General features: G+C 43.9%; 1 protein-coding gene across 1 annotated transcript in view; it reads right to left on the minus strand.

The window, feature by feature from the left end:
• Positions 1-10,717: 10,717 nt before the first annotated feature.
• LOC106570774 (neurocalcin-delta A-like) overlaps positions 10,718-26,054 on the minus strand; it is a 73,436-nt gene continuing 58,099 nt past the window's right edge. Inside the window, exons 3-4 of the mRNA XM_045695151.2 lie at positions 14,182-14,287; positions 10,718-14,037 (exon numbers count right to left, since the gene is read on the minus strand). Of these exons, the coding sequence (XP_045551107.1) occupies positions 13,943-14,037; positions 14,182-14,287 (201 nt within the window). The 3' untranslated portion in view covers positions 10,718-13,942. The remainder of the gene's footprint in view (positions 14,038-14,181; positions 14,288-26,054) is intronic.

A 26,054-nucleotide genomic window follows, 5' to 3' on the forward strand; every position in this document is an offset into this window, starting at 1 on the left:
TGGATGTATTCAGTACTGTATAATAACCAGTATTGAAGATGGTGGATGTATTCAGTACTGTATAATAACGAGTGCTGCAGGTGGTGGATGTATTCAGTACTGTATAATAACCAGTATTGCAGGTGGTGGATGTATTCAGTACTGTATAATAACCAGTGCTGCAGGTGGTGGATGTATTCAGTACTGTATAATAACCAGTATTGCAGGTGGTGGATGTATTCAGTACTGTATAATAACCAGTATTGCAGGTGGTGGATGTAGTCAGAACTGTATAATAACCAATTTTGCAGGTTGTGGATGTATTCAGTACTGTATAATAACCAGTGCTGTAGGTGGTGGATGTATTCAGTACTGTATAATAACCTGTATTGCAGGTGGTGGATGTACTCAGTACTGTATAATAACTACTATTGCAGGTGGTGGATGTATTCAGTACTGCATAATAACCAGCGCTGCAGGTGGTGGATGTATTCAGTGCTGTATAATAACCAGTATTGCAGGTTGTGGATGTATTCAGTACTGTATAATAACCCGTATTGCAGGTGGTGGATGTATTCAGTACTGTATAATAACCAGTATTGCAGGTGGTGGATGTATTCAGTACTGTATAATAACCAGCGGTGGATGTAGTCAGTAATCTGTAATAACCAGTATTGCAGGTGGTGGATGTATTCAGTACTGCATAATAACCAGCGCTGCAGTTGGTGGATGTATTCAGTGCTGTATAATAACCAGTATTGCAGGTGGTGGATGTATTCAGTACTGTATAATAACCAGTATTGGAGGTGGTGGATGTATTCAGTACTGTATAATAACCAGTATTGCAGGTGGTGGATGTATTCAGTACTGTATAATAACTAGTATTGCAGGTGGTGGATGTATTCAGTACTGTATAATAACCAGTATTGCAGGTGGTGGATGAATTCAGTACTGTATAATAACCAGTATGGCAGGTGGTGAATGTATTCAGTACTCTATAATATACAGTACTGCAGGTGGTGGATGTATTCAGTACTGTATAATAACCCGTATTGCAGGTGGTGGATGTATTCAGTACTGTATAATAACCAGTATTGCAGGTGGTGGATGTTCTCAGTACTGTATAATAACCAGTATTTCAGGTGGTGGATGTATTCAGTACTGTATAATAACCAGTATTGCAGGTGGTGGATGTATTCAGTACTGTATAATAACCAGTATTGCAGGTGGTGGATGTATTCAGTACTGTATAATAACCAGTGCTGCAGGTGGTGGATGTATTCAGTACTGTATAATAACCAGTATTGCAGGTGGTGGATGTATTCAGTACTGTATAATAACCAGTCCTGCAGCTGGTGGATGTATTCAGTACTGTATAATAACCCGTATTGCAGGTGGTGGATGTATTCAGGACTGTATAATAACCAGTGCTGTAGGTGGTGGATGTATTCAGTACTGTATAATAACCAGTATTGCAGGTGGTGGATGTATTCAGTACTGTATAATAACCAGCGGTGGATGTAGTCAGTACTCTGTAATAACCAGTATTGCAGGTGGTGGATGTATTCAGTACTGCATAATATCCAGCGCTGCAGGTGGTGGATTTATTCAGTGCTGTATAATAACCAGTATTGCAGGTTGTGGATGTATTCAGTACTGTATAATAACCAGTATTGCAGGTGGTGGATGTATTCAGTACTGTATAATAACCAGTATTGGAGGTGGTGGATGTATTCAGTACTGTATAATAACCAGTATTGCAGGTGGTGGATATATTCAGTACTGTATAATAACCAGCGCTGCAGGTGGTGGATGTATTCAGTACTGTATAATAACCGGTGCTGCAGGTGGTGGATGTATTCAGTAATGTATAATAACCAGTATTGCAGGTGGTGGATGTATTCAGTACTGTATAATAACCCGTATTGCAGGTGGTGGATGTATTCAGTACTGTATAATAACCAGTATTGCAGGTGGTGGATGTATTCAGTACTGTATAATAACTAGTATTGCAGGTGGTGGATGTATTCAGTACTGTATAATAACCAGTATTGCAGGTGGTGGATGTATTCAGTACTGTATAATAACCAGTATTGTAGGTGGTGGATGTATTCAGTACTGTATAATAACCAGCGGTGGATGTAGTCAGTACTCTATAATAACCAGTGCTGCAGGTGGTGGATGTATTCAGTACTGTATAATAACCAGTATTGCAGGTGGTGGATGTATTCAGTACTGTATAATAACCAGTGCTGCAGGTGGTGGATTTATTCAGTACTGTATAATAACCAGTATTGCAGGTCGTGGATGTATTCAGTACTGTATAATAACCAGTCCTGCAGCTGGTGGATGTATTCAGTACTGTATAATAACCCGTATTGCAGGTGGTGGATGTATTCAGGACTGTATAATAACCAGTGCTGTAGGTGGTGGATGTATTCAGTACTGTATAATAACCAGTATTGAAGATGGTGGATGTATTCAGTACTGTATAATAACGAGTGCTGCAGGTGGTGGATGTATTCAGTACTGTATAATAACCAGTATTGCAGGTGGTGGATGTATTCAGTACTGTATAATAACCAGTGCTGCAGGTGGTGGATGTATTCAGTACTGTATAATAACCAGTATTGCAGGTGGTGGATGTATTCAGTACTGTATAATAACCAGTATTGCAGGTGGTGGATGTAGTCAGAACTGTATAATAACCAATATTGCAGGTTGTGGATGTATTCAGTACTGTATAATAACCAGTGCTGTAGGTGGTGGATGTATTCAGTACTGTATAATAACCTGTATTGCAGGTGGTGGATGTACTCAGTACTGTATAATAACTACTATTGCAGGTGGTGGATGTATTCAGTACTGCAGAATAACCAGCGCTGCAGGTGGTGGATGTATTCAGTGCTGTATAATAACCAGTATTGCAGGTTGTGGATGTATTCAGTACTGTATAATAACCCGTATTGCAGGTGGTGGATGTATTCAGTACTGTATAATAACCAGTATTGCAGGTGGTGGATGTATTCAGTACTGTATAATAACCAGTATTGCAGGTGGTGGATGTATTCAGTACTGTATAATAACCAGTATTGCAGGTGGTGGATGTATTCAGTACTGTATAATAACTAGTATTGCAGGTGGTGGATGTATTCAGTACTGTATAATAACTAGTATTGCAGGTGGTGGATGTATTCAGTACTGTATAATAACCAGTATTGCAGGTGGTGGATGTATTCAGTACTGTATAATAACCAGTATTGCAGGTGGTGGATGTATTCAGGACTGTATAATAACCAGTGCTGTAGGTGGTGGATGTATTCAGTACTGTATAATAACCAGTATTGAAGGTGGTGGATGTATTCAGTACTGTATAATAACCAGTATTGCAGGTGGTGGATGTAGTCAGAACTGTATAATAACCAATATTGCAGGTTGTGGATGTATTCAGTACTGTATAATAACCAGTGCTGTAGGTGGTGGATGTATTCAGTACTGTATAATAACCTGTATTGCAGGTGGTGGATGTACTCAGTACTGTATAATAACTACTATTGCAGGTGGTGGATGTATTCAGTACTGCATAATAACCAGCGCTGCAGGTGGTGGATGTATTCAGTGCTGTATAATAACCAGTATTGCAGGTTGTGGATGTATTCAGTACTGTATAAAAACCAGTATTGCAGGTGGTGGATGTATTCAGTACTGTATAATAACCAGCGGTGGATGTAGTCAGTACTCTGTAATAACCAGTATTGCAGGTGGTGGATGTATTCAGTACTGCATAATAACCAGCGCTGCAGGTGGTGGATGTATTCAGTGCTGTATAATAACCAGTATTGCAGGTTGTGGATGTATTCAGTACTGTATAATAACCAGTATTGCAGGTGGTGGATGTATTCAGTACTGTATAATAACCAGTATTGGAGGTGGTGGATGTATTCAGTACTGTATAATAACCAGTATTGCAGGTGGTGGATGTATTCAGTACTGTATAATAACCAGCGCTGCAGGTGGTGGATGTATTCAGTACTGTATAATAACCAGTATTGCAGGTGGTGGATGTATTCAGTACTGTATAATAACCCGTATTGCAGGTGGTGGATGTATTTAGTATTGTATAATAACCCGTATTGCAGGTGGTGGATGAATTCAGTATTGTATAATAACCATTATTGCAGGTGGTGGATGTATTAAGTACTGTTTAATAACCAGTGGTGGATGTATTCAGTACTGTATAATAACCAGTATGACAGGTGGTGGATGTATTCAGTACTGTATAATAACCAGTATTGCAGGTGGTGGATGTATTCAGTACTGTATAATAACTAGTATTGCAGGTGGTGGAAGTATTCAGTACTGTATAATAACCAGTATTGCAGGTGCTGGATGTATTCAGTACTGTATATTAACCAGTATTGCAGGTGGTGGATGTATTCAGTACTGTATAATAACCAGTATTGCAGGTGGAGGATGTATTCAGTACTGTATAATAACCAGTGGTGGATGTATTCAGTACTGTATAATAACCAGTATTGCAGGTGGTGGATGTATTCAGTACTGTATAATAACCAGTATTGTAGGTGGTGGATGTATTCAGTACTGTATAATAACCGGTATTGCAGGTGCTGGGTGTTTTCAGTACTGTATAATAACCAGTATTGCAGGTGGTGGATGTATTCAGTACTGTATAATAACCGGTATTGCAGGTGCTGGGTGTATTCAGTACTGTATAATAACCAGTTTTGCAGGTGGTGGATGTATTCAGTACTGTATAATAACCAGTATTGCAGGTGGTGGATGTATTTAGTACTGTATAATAACCAGTAGTGGATGTATTCAGTACTGTTTAACAACCAGTGGTGGATGTATTCAGTACTGTATAATAACCAGTGCTGCAGGTGGTGGATGTATTCAGTACTGTATAATAACCAGTGCTGCAGGTGGTGGATGTATTCAGTACTGTATAATAACCAGTTCTGCAGGTGGTGGATGTATTTAGTACTGTATAATAACCAGTGCTGCAGGTGGTGGATGTATTCAGTACTGTATAATAACCAGAATTGCAGGTGGTGGATGTATTCAGTACTGTATAATAAATAGTATTGCAGGTGGTGGATGTATTCAGTACTGTATAATAACCAGTATTGCAGGTGGTGGATGTATTCAGTACTGTATAATAACCAGTGCTGCAGGTGGTGGATGTATTCAGTACTGTATAATAACTAGTATTGCAGGTGGTGGATGTATTCAGTACTGTATAATAACCAGTATTGCAGGTGGTGGATGTATTCAGTACTGTATAATAACCAGTACTGCAAGTGGTGGATGTATTCAGTACTGTATAATAACCAGTATTGCAGGTGGAGGATGTATTCAGTACTGTATAATAACCAGTATTGCAGGTGGTGGATGTATTCAGTACTGTATAATAACCAGTCCTGCAGCTGGTGGATGTAATCAGTACTGTATAATAACCAGTGCTGCAGGTGGTGGATGTATTCAGTACTGTATAATAACCAGTATTGCAGGTGGTGGATGTATTCAGTACTGTATAATAACCAGCGGTGGATGTAGTCAGTACTCTGTAATAACCAGTATTGCAGGTGGTGGATGTATTCAGTACTGTATAATAACCAGTGCTGCAGGTGGTGGATGTATTCAGTACTGTATAATAACCAGTGGTGGATGTATTCAGTTCTGTATAATAACCAGTACTGCAGGTGGTGGATGTAATCAGTACTGTATAATATCCTGTGCTGCAGGTGGTGGATGTATTCAGTACTGTATAATAACCAGTATTGCAGGTGGTGGATGTATTCAGTACTGTATAATAACCTGGGCTGCAGGTGGTGGATGTATTCAGTGCTGTATAATAACCAGTATTGCAGGTGGTGGATGTATTCAGTACTGTATAATAACAAGTATTGCAGGTGGTGGATGTATTCAGTACTGTATAATAACCAGTATTGCAGGTGGTGGATGTATTCAGTACTGTATAATAACCAGCGGTGGATGTAGTCAGTACTCTGTAATAACCAGTATTGCAGGTGGTGGATGTATTCAGTACTGTATAATAACCAGTATTGCAGGTGGTGGATGTATTCAGTACTGTATAATAACCAGTGCTGCAGGTGGTGGATGTATTCAGTACTGTATAATACCCAGTTCTGCAGGTGGTGGATGTATTCAGTACTGTATAATAACCCGTATTGCAGGTGGTGGATGTATTCAGTACTCTATAATAACCAGTGCTGCAGGTGGTGGATGTATTCAGTACTGTATAATAACTAGTATTGCAGGTGGTGGATGTATTCAGTACTGTATAATAACCAGTATTGCAGGTGGTGGATGTATTCAGTACTGTATAATAACCAGTACTGCAAGTGGTGGATGTATTCAGTACTGTATACTAACCAGTATTGCAGGTGGAGGATGTATTCAGTACTGTATAATAACCAGTATTGCAGGTGGTGGATGTATTCAGTACTGTATAATAACCAGTCCTGCAGCTGGTGGATGTAATCAGTACTGTATAATAACCAGTGCTGCAGGTGGTGGATGTATTCAGTACTGTATAATAACCAGTATTGCAGTTGGTGGATGTATTCAGTACTGTATAATAACCAGCGGTGGATGTAGTCAGTACTCTGTAATAACCAGTATTGCAGGTGGTGGAAGTATTCAGTACTGTATAATAACCAGTGCTGCAGGTGGTGGATGTATTCAGTACTGTATAATAACCAGTGGTGGATGTATTCAGTTCTGTATAATAACCAGTACTGCAGGTGGTGGATGTAATCAGTACTGTATAATATCCTGTGCTGCAGGTGGTGGATGTATTCAGTACTGTATAATAACCAGTATTGCAGGTGGTGGATGTATTCAGTACTGTATAATAACCTGGGCTGCAGGTGGTGGATGTATTCAGTGCTGTATAATAACCAGTATTGCAGGTGGTGGATGTATTCAGTACTGTATAATAACAAGTATTGCAGGTGGTGGATGTATTCAGTACTGTATAATAACCCGTATTGCAGGTGGTGGATGTTTTCAGTACTGTATACTAACCAGTATTGCAGGTGGTGGATGTATTCAGTACTGTATAATAACCAGTATTGCAGGTGGTGGATGTATTCAGTACTGTATAATAACCAGTATTGTAGGTGGTGGATGTATTCAGTACTGTATAATAACCAGTATTGCAGGTGGTGGATGTATTCAGTACTGTATACTAACCAGTATTGCAGGTGGTGGATGTATTCAGTACTGTATAATAACCAGTGCTGCATTTGGTTGATGTATTCAGTACTGGATAATAACCAGTATTGCAGGTGGTGGATGTATTCAGTACTGTATAATAACCGGTGCTGCAGGTGGTGGATGTATTCAGTAATGTATAATAACCAGTATTGCAGGTGGTGGATGTATTCAGTACTGTATAATAACCCGTATTGCAGGTGGTGGATGTATTCAGTACTGTATAATAACCAGTATTGCAGGTGGTGGATGTATTCAGTACTGTATAATAACCAGTATTGCAGGTGGTGGATGTATTCAGTACTGTATAATAACTAGTATTGCTGGTGGTGGATGTATTCAGTACTGTATAATAACCAGTATTGCAGGTGGTGGATGTATTCAGTACTGTATAATAACCAGCGGTGGATGTAGTCAGTACTCTGTAATAACCAGTATTGCAGGTGGTGGATGTATTCAGTACTGTATAATAACCAGTATTGCAGGTGGTGGATGTATTCAGTACTGTATAATAACCTGTGCTGCAGGTGGTGGATGTATTCAGTACTGTATAATAACCAGTATTGCAGGTGGTGGATGTATTCAGTACTGTATAATAACCAGTATTGCAGGTGGTGGATGTATTCAGTTCTGTATAATAACCAGTATTGCAGGTGGTGGATGTATTCAAACTTCCAACTTCAACTGAGGCCATGTCATATTTATATAGCCTCACCTTAATATTTTGTAGTAATACATATTCAAATGTTTAAATATCCATACCATAATATTATGTAGTAATATATATATACATATAAATACTGTACCGGTCAAAAGTTTGGACACACCACCTCATTCCATGGTTTTTAATTATTTTTACTATTTTACAACATTGTAGTACAATAGTGAAGACATCAAAACTATGAAATAACACATATGGAATCATGTAGTAACCAAAACAAAAGTATTAAACAAATCCAAATATTTTTTATAATTTAGATTCTTCAAAGTAGCCACCCTTTGCCTTGATGACAGCTTTGCGCACTCTTGGCATTCTCTCAACCAGCTTCACCTGTAATGCTTTAACAACAGTCTTGAAGGAGTTCCCACATATGCTGAGTACTTTTTGGCTGCTTTTCCTTCTCTCTGCGGTCCAACTCATCCCAAACCATCTCAATTGGGTTGAGTTTGGGTGATTGTGGAGGCCAGGTCATCTGATGCAGCACTCCATCAATCTCCTTCTTTGTCAAATAGCCCATACACAGTCTGGAGGTGTGTTGGGTCATTGTCCTGTTGAAAAACCAATTATTGTCCCACTAATCAGATGGGATGGCATATCGCTGCAGAATGCTGTGGTAGCCATTCTGGTTCTGTGCCTTGAATTCTAGCACACTTAACCACATCTCAACATCAACTGTTCAGAGAAGACTGCGTGAATCATTCCTTCATGGTCGAAATCTGTCCATTGTTCTGATGAGTCCAAATAGAGATTTTTGGTTCCATCCGCCGTGTCTTTGTGAGACGCAGAGTAGGTGAACGGATGATCTCCGCATGCGTGGTTCCCACCGTGAAGCATGGAGGAGGAGGTGTGATGGTGTGGGGTTGCTTTGCTGGTAACACTGTCAGTGATATATTTAGAATTCAAGGCACACTTAACCAGTCTGGCTACCACAGCATTCTGCAGCAATACGCCATCCCATCTGGTTCGGGCTTAGTGGGACTATCATTTGTTTTTCAACAGGACAATGACCCAACACACCTCCAGAATGTGTAAGGGCCATTTGAGCAAGATGGAGAGCCCTTTGTCTTCTGTTTCCAGGTCCACCCCTCCCCCCATGTCATCGATGGCCGTCCGGCGTACACGGTGAGACGCCTCCTGAGTGTTCGACCATGGGGCAGGGGTTTCCAGTACCTGGATGACTGGGAGGGTTATGGCCCGGAGGAACGGTACTGGGTCCCTGCTAGAGACATCCTGGACCCAGCCCTCATCGCCGACTTCCACCGCCGGCACCCCGGTCAACCAGGTATGTGCCCAGGTAGGACGACAGGTGGCGCCCCTAGAGAGGGGGTACTGTCCCACCCTGATCTGTTTCACCTGTCCTTGTGCTTGTCTCCACCCCCCTCCAGGTGTCGCCCATTTTCCCCATTATCCCCTGGGTATTTATACCTGTGTTCTCTGTCTGTCTGTGCCAGTTCGTCTTGTTTGTCAAGTCAACCAGCGTTTTTCTCTCAGCTCCTGTTCTTCCCAGTCTCTGTTTTTCTCATCCTCCTGGTTTTGACCCTTGCCTGTCTTGACTCTGAGCCCACCTAACTGACCCCTCTTCCTGCCCCTGACCTAGAGCCTGCCTGCCTGACCCCTCATCCTGCCCCTGACCTCGAGCCTGCCTGCCGCCATGTACCGTTTTGGACTCTGACCTGGCTATGAACGCTTGCCTGTCCCCGACCTGCCTTTTGCCTACTCCTTGGACTAAAATAAATATCAGAGCTCAAACCATCTGCCTCTCGTGTCTGCATCTGGGTCTCACCTTGCGTCATTATACTGTTGGAAAAGCAATCCAGGTGAAGCTGGTTGAGAGAATGCCAAGAGTGTGCAAAGCTGTCATCAAGGCAAAGGGTGGCTACTTTGAAGAAGCTAAATTATAAAAAATATTTGGATTTGTTTAACAGTTTTTTTTGGTTACTACATGGTTCCATATGTGCTATTTCATAGTTTTGATGTCTTCACTATTGTACTACAATGTTGAAAATAGTAAAAAGAAATAAAAACCCTTGAATGAGGTGGTGTGTCTAAATGTTTGACTGGTACTTTATTTATATGTGTATATATATTACTACATAATATTATGGTATGGATATATATACATTTGAATATGTATTACTCACAATGGGCCTCAGAATCTCGTCACTGTATTTTTGTGCATTGAAATTGCCTTTGATAAAATGCATTTGGTGTTCATTGTCTGTAGCTTATGCCAGACCATACAACGCCATACACACGGTCTGCAGTTTTGAGGCCGGTTGGACATAGTGCCGAATTCTCGAAAATGACGTTAGAGGAGGCTTATGGTAGAGAAATGAACATTAATGGTCACATACACGTGGTTAGCAGATGTTATTGCGGGTGTAGCGAAATGCTTGGCATGCTGACTGCAGGAATGTCCACCAGAGCTGTTGCCAGAGAATTTAAAATTTGATTTGAATTGCACTCTCCCTCAACTTAAGACATCTGTGGCATTGTGTTGTGTGACAAAACTGCACATTTTAGAGTGGCCTTTTATTGCCCCCAGCACAAGGTGCACCTTGGTAATGATCATACTGTTTAATCATCTTCTTGATATGCCACACCTGTCAGGTTGGTGGATTATCTTGGCTAAGGATAAATGCTCACTAACAGGGATGTAAGCAAATTTGTGCACAACATTTTGAGAAATAAGCTTTTTGTGGATATGGAATATGTCTGGGATCTTTTAATTCAGCTCATGAAACATGGGACCAACACTTTACATGTTGCATTTTTTATTTTACTAGGCAAGTCAGTGAAGAACAAATACCTATTTACAATGACAGCCTAGGAACAGTGGGCGTAACTGCCTTGTTCAGGGGCAGAACGACAGATTTTTACCTTGTCAGCACGGGGATTCGATCCACCAACCTTTTGGTTACTGGCCAAACGCTCTAACCCCTGGGCTACCTGCCGCCCCTGGGCTACCTGCCTCCTCTACGCTCTAACCCCTAGGCTACCTGCCGCCCCTAGGCTACCTGCCTCCTCTACGCTCTAACCCCTAGGCTACCTGCCGCCCCATTTATATTTTTGTTCAGTATATAATAAAGAACAACAAACAAACAGGTTGATATGTTACACCGTGTCACAGAATGTGTGATAGGATCAGTTAGTCTGCATGTGTATTGTCCTTACAATGGATATTTAAGTGGCATACATTCCACTGTGTGGATATTTAAGCATTTCAGGGACCCTGCCAGAGACATACATTCCACTGTGTGGATATTTAAGCATTTCAGGGACCCTGCCAGAGACATACATTCCACTGTGTGTGTGGTGCGATCTGATACTTGTGAACACGACTGGTGTTAGAGATAGATGATGATAGACTTGTGTTTCTCTAAAAAAAAAAGAGTGATGTTGCCCTGTGAGTCTAGTTGGAGCAGAGGAGGATGTAGACAGATAAATGCATAGCAAAATGTGTGGTCCTCTCTGTTTTCAAAACGATCCTACAATAAATATGATTATATTGTACACATCATTCTATCATGTTTGCAGTCAAAAAATATTCCAAACATTTATAATTCTAAATCTTAAAGTGAAAATGTTTCAGTGCTGCAAAATGCCACAATATTTTGTCACTAAGTCAAATATTATAATATATCATCTAGCTACCTCTTTTTGCTCATACACTCTCTCTTCCATCTGCAGTAAGGGAGATCAATTGCTTCCATCTGCAGTAAGGGAGATCAATAGCTTCCATCTACAGTAAGGGAGATCAATAGCTTCCATCTGCAGTAGGGGAGATCAATAGCTTCCATCTACAGTAAGGGAGATCAATAGCTTCCATCTGCAGTAGGGGAGATCAATAGCTTCCATCTGCAGTAGGGGAGATCAATAGCTTCCATCTGCAGGGGAGATCAATAGCTTCCATCTGCAGTAGGGGAGATCAATAGCTTCCATCTACAGTAAGGGAGATCAATAGCTTCCATCTGCAGTAGGGGAGATCAATAGCTTCCATCTGCAGTAGGGGAGATCAATAGCTTCCATCTACAGGGGAGATCAATAGCTTCCATCTGCAGTAGGGGAGATCAATAGCTTCCATCTGCAGTAGGGAAGATCAATAGCTTCCATCTGGTGTCATGTTCCTCCAATACCCTTCTCCCTCATTTCAGTTATTATATCTGGTGTCATGTTCCTCCAATACCCTTCTCCCTCAGTTCAGTTCTGTTCCTCATGGCAGAATAGTGTGTTTCTTGGCTCCAAGTAGAAACGGCTTTTCACCACTGATCTTGGATCAAAATAGTTTACCTCAATTCTAACTGTAACCATTAGAATACTATGAATGTCTATAATGGTGATGGTCCAGTATGTGATGGTCCAGTATGTGATGGTCCAGTATGTGATGGTGCAGTATGTGATGGTCCAGTATGTGATGGTGCAGTATGTGATGGTGCAGTATGTGATGGTCCAGTATGTGATGGTCCAGTATGTGATGGTCCAGTATGTGGCAGTCCAGTATGTGATGGTCTAGTATGTGGTGGTCCAGTATGTGATGGTCCAGTATGTGACGGTCCAGTATGAGGTGGTCCAGTATGTGATGGTCCAGTACGTGGCAGTCCAGTATGTGATGGTGCCGTATGTGATGGTCCAGTATGTGATGGTCCAGTATGTGATGGTCCAGTATGTGGTAGTCCAGTATGTGATGGTCCAGTATGTGGTGGTCCAGTATGTGATGGTCCAGTATGTGACGGTCCAGTATGAGGTGGTCCAGTATGTGATGGTCCAGTACGTGGCAGTCCAGTATGTGATGGTGCCGTATGTGATGGTCCAGTATGTGATGGTCCAGTATGTGATGGTCCAGTATGTGGTGCTCCAGTTTGCGATGGTGCAGTACGTGAACGGTCCAGTATGTGACGGTCTAGTATGTGGTGGTCCAGTATGTGATGGTTCAGTATGTGGTGGTCCAGTATGTGATGGTCCAGTACGTGATGGTCCAGTATGTGATGGTCCAGTATGTGGTGGTCCAGTATGTGATGGTCCAGTACGTGATGGTCCAGTATGTGGTGCTCCAGTTTGCGATGGTGTAGTATGTGATGGTCCAGTATGTGATGGTCCAGTACGTGGCAGTCCAGTATGTGATGGTGCAGTATGTGATGGTCCAGTATGAGGTGGTCCAGTATGTGATGGTCCAGTATGTGGTGGACCAGTATGTGGTGCTCCAGTTTGCGATGGTGCAGTATGTGAACGGTCCAGTATGTGATGTTCCAGTATGTGGTGGTGCAGTACGTGATGGTCCAGTATGTGATGGTCCAGTATGTGATGGTCCAGTATGTGATGGTCCAGTATGTGATGGTGCAGTATGTGATGGTCCAGTATGTGATGGTCCAGTATGTGATGGTGCAGTATGTGATGGTCCAGTATGTGATGGTCCAGTATGTGATGGTGCAGTATATGATGGTCCAGTATGTGGTGGACCAGTATGTGATAGTCCAGTATGTGATGGTGCAGTATGTGATGGTCCAGTATGTGATGGTGCAGTATGTGATGGTCCAGTATGTGATGGTGCAGTATGTGATGGTGCAGTATGTGATGGTCCAGTATGTGATGTTCCAGTATGTGATGGTCCGGTATTTGATGGTGCAGTATGTGATGTTCCAGTATTTGATGTTCCAGTATGTGATGGTCCAGTATGTGATGGTCCAGTATGTGATGTTCCAGTATGTGATGGTGCAGTATGTGATGATCCAGTATGTGATGGTCCAGTATGTGATGGTCCAGTATGTGATGGTCCAGTATGTGATGGTCCAGTATGTGATGGTGCAGTATGTGATGGTCCAGTATGTGATGGTGCAGTATGTGATGGTCCAGTATGTGGCTCCTCTGCTTGGGTCCATTTTGATCTGATGGATGCCGATCTGTTATGCAGTTAGCCACTACTGGGTGAATGAAGGAGAATGCTTTGACCTGAATATATAATACTAGAGGACTGAAGAGGTTCTTCTACTGCCCTACGCTGCTGGGATCACACTGCAGCAGCCGCACGATAGACGGATCGTTCTTTGCTCCCTCAACAAACTCCTCCAGAGACAGTTTACCTGAAGAACACATTGAGTAAAAGGACAGTTAGTGTCAGTTGTTGGTAGTTGGTGCTCAGACATTAGGAGGGAAACAGGGAGGAAGTGGATAAGGCCTGAAGGAGGATTTGGGAGTGAATTGAAATTTGATAGCTGGGTACTCACCATCACGATTTGTGTCCATCTGCCTGAAGATCTTGTCTGTGCGTTTCTCAGGTGTCGACTCATCCTCCGGCATTTTCATGACAGAGGAAACCATCTTGTAGATCGCCTGGAGACAGGTATAGAGAGAGGTGGTATGAGAAACCAACCTCCACATTACATGATCTTATGTTATAACCTGTTTATATGAGCTAGTTCACCAGACAAAACAGATCTCTGAGAAATGGCAGGGCTCCTGTGAACTTCTCTACCCAGAAGTCTTGGTATTTCATTACTGGTTGTTAGAAGTACAGATTAAAATACAACTTTATAGGCACACCTGCTAAACCTTCTCTCTCTGTGCTTCACTGTCACACTCTCTCCCTTTCTCTCAGTCTCTCTCTGTGTCTCTCTCTGTCTCTATCTCTATCTCTGTCTCTGTCTCTCTGTCTCTGTCTCTCTCTGTGTCTCTCTCTCTCTGTCTCTCTCTCTCTCTCTCTCTCTGTCTCTCTCTCTCTCTCTCTCTGTCTCTCTCTCCCTCTCTCTATGTAACTCTCTCTGTCTCTATCTCTGTCTCTGTCTCTCTCTGTGTCTCTCTGTGTCTCTCTCTCTCTGTAACTCACTCTCTGTCTCTCTCTCTCTCTCTCTCTCTCTCTCTCTCTCTCTCTCTCTCTCTGTCTTGTCTCTCTCCCTCTCTCTCCGTCTCTCTCTCTGTCTCTATCTCTATCTCTGTCTCTGTCTCTCTGTCTCTCTCTCTCTCTGTAACTCTCTCTCTGTCTCTCTCTCTGTCTCTCTCTGTGTCTCTCTCTCTGTCTCTCTCTCTATGTAACTCTCTCTCTGTCTGTCTCTCTCTCTCTCTCTGTAACTCTCTGTAACTCTCTCTCTGTCTCTCTCTCTCTCTGTAACTCTCTCTGTGTCTCTCTCTCTGTCTGTCTCTCTCTCTCTCTCTCTCTCTCTCTGTCTCTCTCCCTCTCTCTCTGTCTCTCTCTCTGTCTCTATCTCTATCTCTGTCTCTGTCTCTCTGTCTCTGTCTCTCTCTGTCTCTCTCTCTCTCTGTAACTCTCTCTCTGTCTCTCTCTGTGTCTCTCTCTCTGTCTCTCTCTCTATGTAACTCTCTCTCTGTCTCTCTCTCTCTCTCTCTCTGTAACTCTCTCTGTAACTCTCTCTCTGTCTCTCTCTCTCTGTCTCTCTCTGTGTCTCTCTCTCTGTCTCTCTCTCTATGTAACTCTCTCTCTGTCTCTCTCTCTCTCTCTCTCTCTGTAACTCTCTCTCTGTCTCTCTCTTTTTAACTCTCTCTCTGTCTCTCTCTTTGTAACTCTCTCTCTGTAATTCTCTCTGTAACTCTCTCTCTGTAACTCTCTCTCTATAACCTCTCTCTCTGTAACTCTCTCTCTGTAATTCTCTCTGTAACTCTCTCTCTGTAACTCTCTCTCTATAACCTCTCTCTCTGTAACTCTCTCTCTGTAACTCCCTCTCTGTCGCACTCTGTCTCAGACTGAGGAGATGAGCCTGTCTCACTCTGTCTCAGACTGAGGAGATGAGCCTGTCTCACTCTGTCTCAGACTGAGGAGATGAGGCTGTCTCACTCTGTCTCAGACTGAGGAGATGAGCCTGTCTCACTCTGTCTCAGACTGAGGAGATGAGCCTGTCTCACTCTGTCTCAGACTGAGGAGATAAGCCTGTCTCACTCTGTCTCAGACTGAGGAGATGAGCCTGTCTCACTCTGTCTCAGACTGAGGAGATGAGCCTGTCTCACTCTGTCTCAGACTGAGGAGATGAGCCTGTCTCACTCTGTCTCAGACTGAGGAGATGAGCCTGTCTAACTCTGTCTCAGACTGAGGAGATGAGCCTGTCTCACTCTGTCTCAGACTGAGGAGATGAGCCTGTCTCACTCTGTCTCAGACTGAGGAGATGAGCCTGTTTCACAAGTGGCAACTTAGTTGACCTTATAGGTCTAAGTGATATTACGTGATAGAAAGTGACAGACATTAAGTGATATTGATTAACTATGCCTACTAATGATACATGCAGTGATCACTGACAGTGGTTTGCCTGCTTCCTAACCAGTCCATTTACTGCAGGGCTCTCAATCAAATGTATTTATATAGCCCTTCTTACATCAGCTGATGTCACAAAGTGCTGTACAGAAACCCAGCCTAAAACCCCAAACAGCAAGCAATGCAGGTGTAGAAGCACGGTGGCTAGGAAAAACTCCTTAGAAAGGCCAAAACCTAGGAAGAAACCTAGAGAGGAACCAGGCTACGAGGGGTGGTCAGTCCTCTTCTGGCTGTGCCGGGTGGAGATTAGAAACCTAGAGAGGAACCAGGCTACGAGGGGTGGTCAGTCCTCTTCTGGCTGTGCCGGGTGGAGATTAGAAACCTAGAGAGGAACCAGGCTATGAGGGGTGGTCAGTCCTCTTCTGGCTGTGCCGGGTGGAGAGGAACCAGGCTACAAGGGGTGGCCAACAGCAAGTAATGCAGATGTAGAAGCACGGTGGCTAGGAAAAACTCCCTAGGAAAAACTCCCTCCTGTGTGCTGTTGTTGTAATGTGAACATTTACAGAAGAGCTTCAGAAGAGCTTCAGTCAGGATCAGTGCTATAAGTCGTTTTTGGGGTATCTGTACTTTACTATTTTTATTTTTGACTACTTTTACTTTACTACATTCATAAAGAAAATGATGTACTTTTTACTCCATACTTTTTCCCTGACATCCAAAAGTACTCATTACATTTTGAATGCGTAGCAGGACAGGAAATGGGTCCAATTCACACACTTATTAACCTGTTGTGGGATAGGGGGCAGTATTTTCACGGCCGGATAAAAAACGTACCCGATTTCTACTGCCTCTAATCTGTTGGACTCACCAAACAGAGAACATCCCTGGTCATCCCTACTGTCTCTGATCTGGAGGACTCACTAAACAGAAAACATCCCTGGTCATCCCTACTGCCTCTGATCTGGTGGACTCACTAAACAGAGAACATCCCTGGTCATCTCTACTGCCTCTGATCTGGAGGACTCACCAAACAGAGAACATCCCTGGTCATCCCTACTGCCTCTGATCTGGTGGACTCACTAAACAGAGAACATCCCTGGTCATCCCTACTGCCTCTGATCTGGTGGACTCACCAAACAGAGAACATCCCTGGTCATCCCTACTGCCTCTGATCTGGTGGACTCACTAAACAGAGAACATCCCTGGTCATCTCTACTGCCTCTGATCTGGAGGACTCACTAAACAGAGAACATCCCTGGTCATCACTACTGCCTCTGATCTGGTGGACTCACTAAACAGAGAACATCCCTGGTCATTCCTACTGCCTCTGATCTGGTGGACTCACTAAACAGAGAACATCCCTGGTCATCCCTACTGCCTCTGATCTGGAGGACTCACTAAACAGAGAACATCCCTGGTCATCCCTACTGCCTCTGATCTGGTGGACTCACTAAACAGAGAACATCCCTGGTCATCCCTACTGCCTCTGATCTGGTGGACTCACTAAACAGAGAACATCCCTGGTCATCCCTACTGCCTCTGATCTGGTGGACTCACCAAACAGAGAACATCCCTGGTCATCCCTACTGCCTCTGATCTGGAGGACTCACTAAACAGAGAACATCCCTGGTCATCCCTACTGCCTCTGATCTGGTGGACTCACTAAACAGAGAACATCCCTGGTCATCCCTACTGCCTCTGATCTGGTGGACTCACCAAACAGAGAACATCCCTGGTCATCCCTACTGCCTCTGATCTGGTGGACTCACCAAACAGAGAACATCCCTGGTCATCCCTACTGCCTCTGATCTGGTGGACTCACTAAACAGAGAACATCCCTGGTCATCTCTACTGCCTCTGATCTGGAGGACTCACTAAACAGAGAACATCCCTGGTCATCCCTACTGCCTCTGATCTGGTGGAAAACATCCCTGGTCATCCCTACTGCCTCTGATCTGGTGGACTCACTAAACAGAGAACATCCCTGGTCATCTCTACTGCCTCTGATCTGGTGGACTCACTAAACAGAGAACATCCCTGGTCATCTCTACTGCCTCTGATCTGGTGGACTCACTAAACAGAGAACATCCCTGGTCATCCCTACTGCCTCTGATCTGGAGGACTCACTAAACAGAGAACATCCCTGGTCATCCCTACTGCCTCTGATCTGGTGGACTCACTAAACAGAGAACATCCCTGGTCATCCCTACTGCCTCTGATCTGGAGGACTCACTAAACAGAGAACATCCCTGGTCATCCCTACTGCCTCTGATCTGGTGGACTCACTAAACAGAGAACATCCCTGGTCATCCCTACTGCCTCTGATCTGGTGGACTCACTAAACAGAGAACATCCCTGGTCATCCCTACTGCCTCTGATCTGGTGGACTCACTAAACAGAGAACATCCCTGGTCATCCCTACTGCCTCTGATCTGGTGGACTCACTAAACAGAGAACATCCCTGGTCATCCCTACTGCCTCTGATCTGGTGGACTCACTAAACAGAGAACATCCCTGGTCATCCCTACTGCCTCTGATCTGGAGGACTCACTAAACAGAGAACATCGCTGGTCATCCCTACTGCCTCTGATCTGGTGGACTCACTAAACAGAGAACATCCCTGGTCATCCCTACTGCCTCTGATCTGGAGGACTCACTAAACAGAGAACATCCCTGGTCATCCCTACTGCCTCTGATCTGGTGGACTCACTAAACAGAGAACATCCCTGGTCATCCCTACTGCCTCTGATCTGGTGGACTCACTAAACAGAGAACATCCCTGGTCATCCCCACTGCCTCTGATCTGGTGGACTCACTAAACAGAGAACATCCCTGGTCATCCCTACTGCCTCTGGTCTGGTGGACCCACTAAACAGAGAACATCCCTGGTCATCCCTACTGCCTCTGATCTGGTGGACTCACTAAACAGAGAACATCCCTGGTCATCCCTACTGCCTCTGATCTGGTGGACTCACTAAACAGAGAACATCCCTGGTCATCCCTACTGCCTCTGATCTGGTGGACTCACTAAACAGAGAACATCCCTGGTCATCCCTACTGCCTCTGATCTGGTGGACTCACTAAACAGAGAACATCCCTGGTCATCCCTACTGCCTCTGATCTGGTGGACTCACTAAACAGAGAACATCCCTGGTCATCCCTACTGCCTCTGATCTGGTGGACTCACTAAACAGAGAACATCCCTGGTCATCCCTACTGCCTCTGATCTGGTGGACTCACTAAACAGAGAACATCCCTGGTCATCCCTACTGCCTCTGATCTGGTGGACTCACTAAACAGAGAACATCCCTGGTCATCCCTACTGCCTCTGATCTGGTGGACTCACTAAACAGAGAACATCCCTGGTCATCTCTACTGCCTCTGATCTGGAGGACTCACTAAACAGAGAACATCCCTGGTCATCCCTACTGCCTCTGATCTGGTGGACTCACTAAACAGAGAACATCCCTGGTCATCCCTACTGCCTCTGATCTGGAGGACTCACTAAACAGAGAACATCCCTGGTCATCCCTACTGCCTCTGATCTGGTGGACTCACCAAACAGAGAACATCCCTGGTCATCCCTACTGCCTCTGATCTGGTGGACTCACTAAACAGAGAACATCCCTGGTCGTCCCTACTGCCTCTGGTCTGGAGGACTCACTAAACAGAGAACATCCCTGGTCATCCCTACTGCCTCTGATCTGGAGGACTCACTAAACAGAGAACATCCCTGGTCATCCCTACTGCCTCTGATCTGGAGGACTCACTAAACAGAGAACATCCCTGGTCGTCCCTACTGCCTCTGATCTGGAGGACTCACTAAACAGAGAACATCCCTGGTCGTCCCTACTGCCTCTGATCTGGAGGACTCACCAAACAGAGAACATCCCTGGTCATCCCTACTGCCTCTGATCTGGAGGACTCACTAAACAGAGAACATCCCTGGTCATTCCTACTGCCTCTGATCTGGAGGACTCACTAAACAGAGAACATCCCTGGTCATCCCTACTGCCTCTGATCTGGAGGACTCACTAAACAGAGAACATCCCTGGTCGTCCCTACTGCCTCTGATCTGGTGGACTCACTAAACAGAGAACATCCCTGGTCGTCCCTACTGCCTCTGATCTGGAGGACTCACTAAACAGAGAACATCCCTGGTCATTCCTACTGCCTCTGATCTGGTGGACTCACTAAACAGAGAACATCCCTGGTCATTCCTACTGCCTCTGATCTGGAGGACTCACTAAACAGAGAACATCCCTGGTCATCCCTACTGCCTCTGATCTGGAGGACTCACTACCTGTAAATAAATAAAAAACAGGAAAATGGAGCCACCTGGTTTGCTTAATATAAGTAACGTGAAATTATTTATACTTATTCTTTTACCTTTGATACTTAAGTTTATTTTAGCAATTACATTTACTTTTGTTACTTAAGTATATTTTAAACCAAATAATTGTACTCAAGTAGTATTTTACTGGGTTTTACTTTTACTCAAGTCATTTTTTATTCAGGTATCTTTACTTTTACTCAAGTTATTTTTTATTCAGGTATCTTTACTTTTACTCAAGTATGACAGTTGGGTAGTTTTTCCACCTCTGGTCAGCTTACGAAGCAACTGCTGTCTATCAGGAAGACTTCCATGGAGCTTTTGTGTCGGGCAGCTTAGATAAGAGTAAGGCTCTGCTGTGTCTATCTCACCCTAACCGTCTTCTGTGTCTATCTGATGACGTCGTCAGCCCTACATATACCCCTAACCCTAACCCTACACATAGAGGCTTGGAGGGAATACTGTAGCCCATAAATACTCTCATTCTATGGGATCTTATGGAGGCTTGTAGGGAATACTGTAGCCCATAAATACTCTCATTCTATAGGATCTTATGGAGGCTTGGAGGGAATACTGTAGCCACTAAATACTCTCATTCTATAGGATCTTATGGAGGCTTGGAGAGAATACTGTAGCCCATAAATACTCTCATTCTATGGGATCTTATGGAGGCTTGGAGGGAAGGCTGTAGCCACTAAATATTCTCATTCTATAGGATCTCAAGTGATGATTTGTCTTCTCCAATAGAAGCAGTGTGCTGTGCCTAGTTCAGGGTAAATCTACCTAGTTACAGGGGAATCTGCCTAGTTCCAGGTGAATCTACCTAGTTAGAGGGAAATCTACCTAGTTACAGGGGAATTGACCTAGTTACAGGGGAATCTACCTAGTTACAGGGGAATCTGCCCAGTTCCATTTGAATCTACCAAGTTCCAGGGGCCTCTACCTAGTTCCAGGTGAATCTACCCAGTTCCAGGTGAATCTACACTACTGTTCAAAAGTTTGGGGTCACTTAGTCCTTGTTTTTGAAAGAAAAGCACATTTTAGTCCATTAAAATAACATCAAATTGATCACAAATACAGTGTAGACATTGTTAATATTGTAAATGACTATTGTAGCTGGAAACGACAGATTTTTATATTGTATTGGATAGAAAACACTCTAAAGTTTCCAAAACTGTTAAAATAATGTCTGTGAGTATAACATAACTGATATGGCAGGAAAAAAGCCGAGGACAATCCATCCAAAATACATTTTTTTCAGCTCACCCCTGATGACAATGGCTGTCAATGGGAATTTCAATGGAAAACCTCCCAGATTGCAGTTCCTAGGGCTTCCACTAGATGTCAACAGTCTTTAGAAAGAGTTTCAGGCTTGTTTTTTGAAAAATTAGCTAGAATTTGTAGTTTTAGTAAGTGGCTCCCATTTTGTCTGTAGTGTTTGTTGCGCGTTCAGGTGAGGGCGCGTACTTCGTTATCTCCGGTAATGATCTCCGGTATTACTCCGTCTTAAATTTGATCATTTATTTACATATTAGGGTACCTGAGGATTGATTTGGAACATTGTTTGATATGTTTGGAAGAAGTTTATTGGTAATTTACGGGATTCATTTGTATGCATTTTGAACGAGGGAAACCGGTGGATTACTGAGTCAAGTACGCCAATGAAACTGACTTTTTTGGGATATAAAGAAGGACTTTATCGAACAAAAGGACCATTTGTTATGTAGTTGGGACCCTTGTGATTGCAACCAGATGAAGATCTTCAAAGGTAAGTGATTTATTTTATCGCTGTTTCTGACTTTCGTGAAGCATCTGCTTGGTTGGAAAATGAATGTAATGCTTTTGTGTGCGGGGCGCTGTCCTCAGATAATCGCATGGTGTGCTTTCGCCGTAAAGCCTTTCTGAAATCTGACAAAGCGGCTGGATTAACAAGAAGTTAAGCTTTTAAATTATGTATGACACTTGTATTTTCATGAATGCTTAATTAATATTATGATTTTTGTAATTTGAATTTCGCGCTCTGCATTTTCACCGGATGTTGGCCAGGTGGGACGCTAGCGTCCCAATGATCCATAAGAAGTTCATCTTTTCGTTTTATTGGCCAGTCTGAGATATGGCTTTTTCAACAACAGAGTAAATTAAAATCCCTGATGTCTCTCAAGAAGGAGATCATCATCCTGAGCTCGTCTACTTTATTATCCAGAGACTGAACATTAGCGAGTAATATACTCGGAAGCGGTGGATGGCATGCACACCTCCTGAGTTGGACTAGAAGTCCACTCTGAATACATCTTCTTCGCCAGCGGTGGTTTGGAGCAGCCACTGGAATAAGTTTAATTGCACTGGGGGGTACGAACAAAGGATCCAATTCAGGAAAGTTGTATTCCTGGTCATAATTCTGGTGAGTTACCGCCACTCTGATATCCCAACGTTTTTTCTGTCTGTATGTAATAACACAAAAGATTTCCTGGGCAAATAATGTAAGAAGTAACACACAAAAAACTAAAATTGCTTAGGAGCTAGAAGCAGAGGTGCCATATTTGTCAGCACCATCTACCTAGTTCCAGTGGAATCTACCTAGTTCCAGGTGGATCTACCCAGTTCAAGGCCAGGCAGCAGGCTATTAGCCAGCCTGCCAGCTTGGTGGAGTCTGCCACTAGCACAGTCAGTGTAGTCAGCTCAGCTATCCCCATTGAGACCATGTCTGTGCCTCGATCTAGGTAGGGCAAAACTAAACATTGCGGTATTCACCTAAGCAATCTCACTGGAGTGAAAACCTTCTACATTCCTATCATTATTGAAAGAGATTGTGATATCTCAAAATAGGGCTACTTAATGTTAGATCACTCACTTCCAAAGCAGTCATAGTCAATGAACTAATCACTGATCATAATCTTGATGTGATTGGCTTGACTGAAGCATGGCTCAAGCTTGATGAATTTACTCTGTTAAATGTGGCCTCACCTCCTGGTTATACTAGTGACCATATCCCCCGCACCTCCCGCAAAGGTGGAGGTGTTGCTAACCACAGCAAATGTCAATAATAAAATTAAAATAGAAATGACTGCGTTTTTGTCTTTTGAGCTGCTAGTCATGAAATATATGCAGCATACTCATTCGCTTTTTTATAGTTACTGTATACAGGCCTTCTGGGCCCTATTGTAATCAGCCTGTGTGTAGCTGGTGTAGAGAGTCAGATCGCAGGACAGCAGATATGAGTAATCAACGTATTTACTCAAGTAATTCACAAAATACAAAACAATATACCGAGCCCACAATAACGGACCGTATACAAGACAAAGAATTACTCACAAACAAACATGGGGGAAGAGAGGGTTAAATAATGAACAAGTAATTAGGGGATTGAAACCAGGTGTGTAAGACAAAGACAAAACAAATCGAAAACTGAAAAGTGGATCGGCGATGGCTAGAAGGCCGGTGACGTCGACCGCCGAACGTCGCCTGAACAAGGAGAGGGACCCGCTTTGGGCGAAAGTCATGACACATATACAGCGTTCCTCACTGAGTTCCCTGAATTCCTATCAGACCTTGTAGTCACGGTAGATAATATTCACATTTCTGGTGACTTCAATATTCACAAAGTCCACAGACCCACTCCAAAGGCTTTCGGAGCCATCATCGACACAGTGGGTAATGTCCAACATGTCTCCAGATGTACTTATTGCCACAGTCATACCCTGGATCTAGTTTTGTCACGTGGAAAAAATATTGTGGATCTAAATGTTTTTCCTCATAATCCTGGACTATCGGACCACCATTTTAGTACGTTTGCAATCACAACAAATAATCTGCTCAGACCCCAACCAAGGATCTCTCACATATACTCCCTCTCCGGTGCTCGAGGATACCAGTCTCATTGTTATTACGCACACCTGTCACCATTGTTACGGGCACCAGCACCTCATCAGACTCAACTTCTTGATTACCTTCTCTATAACTGTCACTCCCTTAGGTTCTTTCCCTAGGCGTTATTGACTCTGTTTTGGTTTCATGTCTGTATGCTTTCGTGTTTCTTGTTTTGTTCCATGTTCATTTATTTATTATTAAATTATTCACTCCCTGTACTTGCTTCCTGCCTCCCAGCATACATGTTACAGAATAACGCCTCACCAAAGGGGAGCATCAGTGAGTGATTTTTGTTTTTTGTATTGTAGGTGACATCGGGTCCGGTTTTCGCTACAGGAGTTACCGGGGATGCCTCAGCGGGCTCGCCGGGCTTCCATGCCTCAGCTGGCTCGTCAGGTGTACAAGACTCGATTGGCCTATCAAGTGTCCGTTGCCAAAGCTACCGAGGATGCCTCAACCAGTTCGTCAGGCTCCTATGCCTCAGGCGGTTCGTCAGGCTCCTATGCCTCCGCCGGTTCGTCAGGCTCCTATGCCTCAGGCGGTTCGTCAGGCTCCTATGCCTCCGCCGGTTCGTCAGGCTCCTATGCCTCAGGCGGTTCGTCAGGCTCCTATGCCTCAGGCGGTTCGTCAGGCTCCTATGCCTCAGGCGGTTCGTCAGGCTCCTATGCCTCAGGCGGTTCGTCAGGCTCCTATGCCTCAGGCGGTTCGTCAGGCTCCTATGCCTCAGGCGGTTCATCAGGCTCCTATGCCTCAGGCGGTTCGTCAGGCTCCTATGCCCCCGCCGGTTCGTCAGGCTCCCATGCCTCCGCCGGTTTGTCAGGCTCCTATGCCTCCACCGGTTCGTCAGGCTCCCATGCCTACACCAGTTCGTCAGGCTCCCATGCCTCAGGCAGTTCGTCAGGCTCCTATGCCTCAGCCGGTTCGTCAGGCCCCATGTCTCAGCTGGCTCGACAGGTTCCCGCACCTCAGCAGAAGCGATCGGCCCGCTCCTGGTCCCTGGGACCGTCCCTCTGGTTGACATCCTTCGGCTGGAGCCGCGCATCAGGGAGGGGGTACTGTCACCAGTTTGCTTATTAGAACGCACACCGGTCACCATCGTTACACACACCAGCGCCTCATCAGACTCACCTGGACTCCATCACCTTCCTGATTACCTTCCCTCTCACTGTCATTCTCTTAGGTTCTTTCCCTAGGTGATATTGACTCTATTTCGGTTTCATGTCTGTACGCTTTTTGTGTTTCTTGTTTTGTTCCACGTTAGTTTACTTATTATTAAATGATTCACTCTCTGTACTTGCTTCCCGACTCCCAGTGTACACATTACAGGATCAGCAAAAACCAAGCTATAAATTCTCGGATGACCCAAAGATTCCTAAATACCCTTCCAGACTCCCTCTACCTACCCAAGGACGTCGGAGTACAAAAATCCACCTAACTGAAGACATATGTTTAACCTTGCGTAATACCCAAGATGCAGTAGCACCCTTAAAACAAAAAACATTTGTCACAAGAAATTATCTCCCTGTTATACAGAAAATACCTGAGCCCTGAAGCAAGCTTCCAGAAAATACCTGAGCCCTGAAGCAAGCTTCCAGAAAATACCTTAGCCCTGAAGCAAGCTTCCAGAAAATACCTTAGCCCTGAAGCAAGCTTCCAGAAAATACCTGAGCCCTGAAGCAAGCTTCCAGAAAATACCTTAG

Source organism: Salmo salar, chromosome 14, assembly GCF_965601325.2.
Source record: "Salmo salar chromosome 14, fSalSal1, whole genome shotgun sequence".
Taxonomy (NCBI): domain Eukaryota; kingdom Metazoa; phylum Chordata; class Actinopteri; order Salmoniformes; family Salmonidae; genus Salmo; species Salmo salar.